This window comes from Mastomys coucha, unplaced genomic scaffold, assembly GCF_008632895.1.
Source record: "Mastomys coucha isolate ucsf_1 unplaced genomic scaffold, UCSF_Mcou_1 pScaffold2, whole genome shotgun sequence".
NCBI lineage: Eukaryota > Metazoa > Chordata > Mammalia > Rodentia > Muridae > Mastomys > Mastomys coucha.
The window spans coordinates 17953416-17959628 of record NW_022196902.1 but is presented as its reverse complement, the minus strand read 5'-3'; the positions used below and the strand labels follow the sequence as shown (position 1 = coordinate 17959628).

Below are 6213 nucleotides of genomic sequence, written 5' to 3'. Positions count from 1 at the left end.
CGACCCTTACCCACTCTAGGTTGTATCAAACGGACCGCAGAGACTGTGCAGTACCCGACCCTTACCCAGAGGTCAGAGGCTGTGCTTATACAGCAGGTCTGAGCAGCAGAAACCAGTGTTTCCAGGCGCCCACCTGGTTTCCCTTCCTAACCACACACCATGGCTTCCACTCTTTAAGCTCCATTCCTGCCATGGAGGCAGGAGGTCTTGTCCACTCTCTGAGACTACAGTTGTGCACAGGCATGGATAGACTGTATAATCCATGTTCTCGAAGGTGCTTGGCATTTTTAGGGAGCCTAACATTAAATATTAAAATTCAATACCTTTGAGTGTTATCTGTCCATTTCTGCTTCCTCCTCCCCTACAGTCTTCTTAAATGACTACACATTATTTCATTAAATTTACTTTTATTGAATAGTTCTCTTTCAGTATGTAGATTATGGCTGCTGTATAATTTCTTGACTAGTGTTAAAATTTTGTTTTGTTTTATTTTGTTTTGGAGACAGTGTTTCTTTGTGTAGCCCTGGCTGTCCTGGAACTCTCTCTGTAGACCAGGTTGGCCTTGAACTCAGAAATCCACCTGTCTCTGCTTTCCAAGTGCTGGGATTAAAGGTGTGCACCACCACTGCCCAGCAGTGTTATAAATTCTCCAGCAAAAGTTAAAAATATTTAATATAACATTATAGAGAAACAAGTATATTCTCTGGATTACCAATTACACATAAACAAGCATAAATTATTTGTGCTGCTCTGTTCTGACTCCTAATATAGAGTCTTACTATATAGTCAGGTTGCTCTTTGAACTCCTGACCCTCCACCTCACTTTTCCAAGTGCTAAGAAATTATATATAAGCACCACCACACTTCACAAACAAAAAAATTAAATAGAAATCAACTTCTCTGGGTTGACACTTAAGAAAAAAATGAATAAAGCATTAGACATATAAGAAATGAAAAACATGGGCAGTGGTGGCGCATGCCTTTAATCCCAGCACTTGGAAGGCAGAGGCAGGCGGATTTCTGAGTTCGAGGCCTGCCTGGTCTACAGAGTGAATTCCAGGACAGCCAGGGCTATACAAAGAAACCCTGTCTCAAAACAAAACAAAACAAAACAAAACAAAACAAAAAGGAAATGAAAAACAGCATCAGTAAATAAAGAAGATAATGAGATTAAAGATGGTGGCAAGTGCACACATACAAGTACACATGTATGAGAACACACAGCAGCCCCTCAGGAACACTAGGATGTATCCTTACTATGTTAAAGAATTGGCTACTATAGGCATGAATAGAGACTTTGGGCTTATTAACGTATGGAATCAAATTCCTACTTACTTCCCATCAGTTCTATGACTTCATTACATTTTTCGTCATGAATAAGCCTCAAAAGCAAAACAGAGTTCACAACATCTACCCAACTGAAGTGACCATCTTCCATCCTAGAGTAGCCCACTACTCTTTAGACTGGATCTTAGTTAGGATTTCAGAGTTTGAACCGCTCACCCCCAACAAAAGTTTGCCCATGTCTTCGTTTGTTTTGGGGAGTCTCAGGTTGGCGATGAGAATTTAACAAATTCACCCAAATTCACTTGTGTTAGGCAAATACCAAAAGGATGAGAGCAGTCTTGCCTTAACCCCCGGTTCTTCCACAAGAACATGCACTGCTTCACCAGATCCCTGCACTGTGCATACTTAACCACATGAGGGCCAACACAAGAGCAAAGTTCCAGGTTGTCTGCATGACAGGCAAACTTACAGCCCACCTGGAGAACAGAGGGGTATAAATTTTAAATGAACTAAGTGTAGGGCCTTGCTAAGGTTAGTTACTGTGAGCCTTTAGTTCTGCTTCTGGGAGTGTGGTTGGCTATTGGTTAACTCTAATCTTCATAAAGACAGCACGGATATCAACTATACTTCTAAAAGGCACCTCTTGTAGTACTGCTTATAGGAAAGTAACTTATATAATGTCTGGCCCAAATGTCAGACTCTGTTAACAACAAAAACTCCAGACTTTCCTCTTTGAAGAGAGTTCAATGTCTTTAATGATGAGTTCATTTACACATGAATACCAAAACTATGCAGACTTACAACTCTGTATCAAAGAAAAGCATGTTGCTTGAGTCTATAATCTTTTAATATTTTCTATATTAAAGTTTACATGAGACGTTAACAGATGGTGAAAAGTTTAACACTAACTCACATTTTCATAATCACAATAAACTGAAATGCTTCCAACTCCATGTCACAACTAAGAGATATAAACCAAAGACAGCACACATTTTCCCACATGACAAATTGCTATACAAAATACGTCTAGCTCTGTCTAAATTCCACTTTACAAAGGCTGAAGTAAGTAGCCAAGGCTTCTTTAGGTACACAGAATAATATTTAGTGCGAGACAGCAACACAGAGCTGGGAGTGGGCAATGTGGTAAAGCACGGGCTTGTGGGGCACACAGCACAGAGACACACCCATCTCCTACAGTGGAAACCTCAAGAACTTCAAAGGAGGATTGTGAAGCTAAGTTTGACAGTAACAATTTTCTGGGGAAAAAAAAAGGAAGACTGTACACATCTATATTGGGAAGAATGAAAGTTGTTTTGCCTAAATGCATTTTAGACCTAGATTTTGCCTATACATATTTATTATATATAAACACATTATATCTAATAATAAAGATTATAGTCACATAATTATGTAATTTAACATATTTAAACTATATTTGAGTACTCACTTTCTGAGAAAAAAGTTCCCAAAGGACACGGATGCAAAGCATAAGTATTTTGCCAGCATGTTCATGTGACACATAAGAAACACTGGCCACAAAGTTAGGTAAGGAATGCTTGTTTCTTCTTCAGCAACTGGCATCTTTCTGTCACTGAGAACATTACAGTAATCCACTACAGTCTAGCCTTACATTGTCTTAGAGGAGATGCAAATTAATTCTCCACATATTATACTCCCAGCCCCCTTCTGATCTTATCATCTTAAGCTCCCAAACTGTGGCCATTCCCTTCCTGGGTCTTCTCATCACACAACTCCCTAACTCCTTACACTTTAGTACCCTGTTTCCAGATACCAGGGTAATGAGGAGAAAAAGCAACATACAAATAAGGTTTGTATTAATATTAATATGCTAATGACAGAAGAAACTGCTAAGTCACCTCCTTGGGCTGAGGGAAGATGGTAGAAGGTAGGCTGTGGATGGGGGAAGGGTCTCTCATGCTTTAGGAAAGGCAGGCATTTAGATAATTAGAGAAAGAAATTGCCATTGAGGCATAGTATGTATGAGCAGAGAGATACACCAGCAAGGCTCCCTTGGCAAATAGAATCTGTCATGCATTAACTACCAGCTGCTGTGAGACAGTGAGGAGGAGAAAGCTCATGCCAACTTCAGGGGATTAAACTGAGTGCACTAAAGGTTTGTAACTTTAGTTAGATCACAGACACCTGACTATGCACAGAGGCATGGAGAAACAAGAGTCCAGAGCTATCCTTCTGGGACAGGTGGAAACAAGAGTCCAGAACTATATCCTTCTGGGACAGATGGCATTTAAAGGGAAGATAAAGTTTGCTTTTAAACCAGGAGTGTCCAGCAGACAGGTGAGAACAGGGATCAGAGGCTCTGGTGTAACATATGGACTAGACATGCATACTAAAAGTTTAAATTAAAAACAGTAAATTCTACTGCCTGAATACTTATTCAGACTATTTTGTTTGTACCAACAAAAGCATTCACAATATATTGAATCATTCTACATTTTACAAATATTAAATGTTCCTATGAATCTATGATAGACAACCTCAAAAAAAAAAAAAGAAAAAGAAAGGAAGGAAGGAAGGAAGGAACAAAGGAAAGATATACAGACAGACGGACTGGCAAGTCCTTGGATGCTTTGAGGAGTAACAGTGAGCACTTGACTGGAACCATCACCACCTTGTAATTTATTGCTTTACAAGGCACTGACGTTTATTTAGTGGAGTGTGTTTTTACTTCTGAGGAGAGTACTCTAAACAATTCTAATAAAAATACATGCTGTTCAACAGGCAGGCATGCAATTTGTCTTTAACCTAAAGGTAGAATTAAACCACTAATTATAGATCTGAGATTTAAAGCTGAACAAGCTGAGAAAATTTAATTTGCATATAATTATCATGCTTAAAAATGAAACCCTTTATTCCTGTAAATACAAACAATGGCACTGTTTGGGCAAACAACAGCACGCACACTATGCTTCCTCCGATCACTACTGCTCTGTTGGCTGATTGTGGAGGCTAACACTACACAGAGCCCACTCTTTCACTGTCACTGAGGGATCTATACATCCTAACAGAACACTCGCAGAGAGTCTGGCCGCAGCAGCAATCTAACAGACTAAATGGGCTTCCTCTGTAGGATGCGACTCTGGACAAACTTACATTCTTCCCTCTTGCAGTCAACATCTCACCCACACCAAACCTAGACACTCAAACAGAAAAGCACTTAGCCCTGGTCCTGCCAGAAAGGGCTAATGTTTCTATCCTTACTTTACCTGTGAAACGGAGAATCTTTGAAGCTGTACAAAATCAGTACTAATGTCAGATCAACCACCCTGTTCTCTTGCTTAGTGTCTCAACATGCTCTTGACAGTCAACAGCGCTACTCCCAGGGCCAGTCTAGCACTGGGTGGTCAGACGTCACCTGAGAGGAGCTGGCCCTGCCACCTCTTTTGCCCCCACAGCCCAACCACAAAGACCAGTATCTTTCCCACAGGAAGTGACTCAAGTCCTCTAAGCAAGACAAATACTTCCTCCCAAGCCTCCAGCCCCCAGCACCCTGTGGTTCAGGCTTACTCAATAACTACTACACAGGTTACTGCACATCTGTATGTTGGTAACAGGAGCCCACTTGGCCTCTGTATTTAGAGCACCATGAGGCAAAAACAGGACATGGCTGAGACAATATTATTTTAAAAGATATTCTTCACGGTACATCATCATAATGTATATGTTTTGAAGTCCTTTCCCCTCAACAATTTATTACAGAAGTTGACTCCACTGTGAATTCAAGAGCTAAAGCTTTCCCATCATTGTTTCAATCTCAAATAAGATAGGAAAACATTCCATTACATCTGCTTATGATGCACTGTACAAACACAAAATGCCAAATAGCTTTAGTGAGTCTCTCACATAATCACTTTTAAATATTTGCCAAAAATATCTTTACAATCATACAAATGAAAGTTAAATTTATTCTGAAATTAAACTGTTTACAAAAAATACATAAAGAACATAAAGTTGAAATCACTTACTTTCTGATCAGGGTGTTCCTGAACTAGAAGTCCAAAGTAGTCCTTCTCCAAGAGGTTCAGGTGCTCACACACTCTGTCAAATAACACTTGTCCCTTAGCACGTTTCTGCAGAAAAACAGAACAAGTCTTTACTTTTGTAAAGGAGATGAGGAAAGAGAAAGGGGAGGTTAGTGGGAAAGAGGCAAAAGGACTCATTGGACAGGAAAGGAGAAATGGAGGCCTGGGGCAGGAAGAAACGGGGTAAAAATGGGGGAAACAAACGGGGTGAGAGTGGGGGAGAAGAGAAACAAGACGAATTTTGTATGAAAAAAATGCCGTAATAAGATCTATTTTGCATACTAATAAGGCTTAAAAGATTATTTTAAAAGCACCAGTCATTTATTACAAATTAATATAAGTATTTAATTTTCTAATGTCCTAATGATACAAAGTATGATTCTAAAATCCATAACTGAATGCATTCTGCTTTACTGCTATTCCATTAAAAAGCAAAATGTTGAGTATCCATCTACTGACAAGAACAGTACAACATATTTCAAGTTTCCCCTCAAAACCTGAACATGATTCATGACACTTCTAAAAGAACACTACCCTATGAAACCATCTGATATGACTTATCACAACTAATGAAGGTTACCCAGTGACCCTGACTGATGTGACCTCACACAACTCATACGAACCCTGCCCAGTGACCTGACTGATGTGACCTCACACAAATCATAAGAACCCCGCCCAGTGACCTGACTGATGTGACCTCACACAAGTCATATGAACTCCACCACCCTGTTACCCTGCCTGATGTGACCTCACACAACTCATATAACTCCACCACCGTCACCCTGCCTGATGTGACTCTCACAACTCATATGAACTCCGCCCTGTGACCCTGACTGATGTGACTTCACAACTCATATGAACTCCA

At 40.0% G+C, this 6213-nt stretch overlaps 1 protein-coding gene across 20 annotated transcripts in view; it reads right to left on the bottom strand.

Annotated features, from left to right (window-relative positions):
* The window catches only part of Epb41l2 (erythrocyte membrane protein band 4.1 like 2), a 177774-nt gene that overhangs the window by 61704 nt on the left and 109857 nt on the right, over positions 1 to 6213 (bottom strand). For all 20 annotated transcript variants that reach the window (XM_031380632.1, XM_031380636.1, XM_031380639.1 and 17 more), the window contains one exon: positions 5292 to 5396. In XM_031380632.1, coding sequence (XP_031236492.1) covers positions 5292 to 5396 — 105 coding nt within the window. The remainder of the gene's footprint in view (positions 1 to 5291; positions 5397 to 6213) is intronic.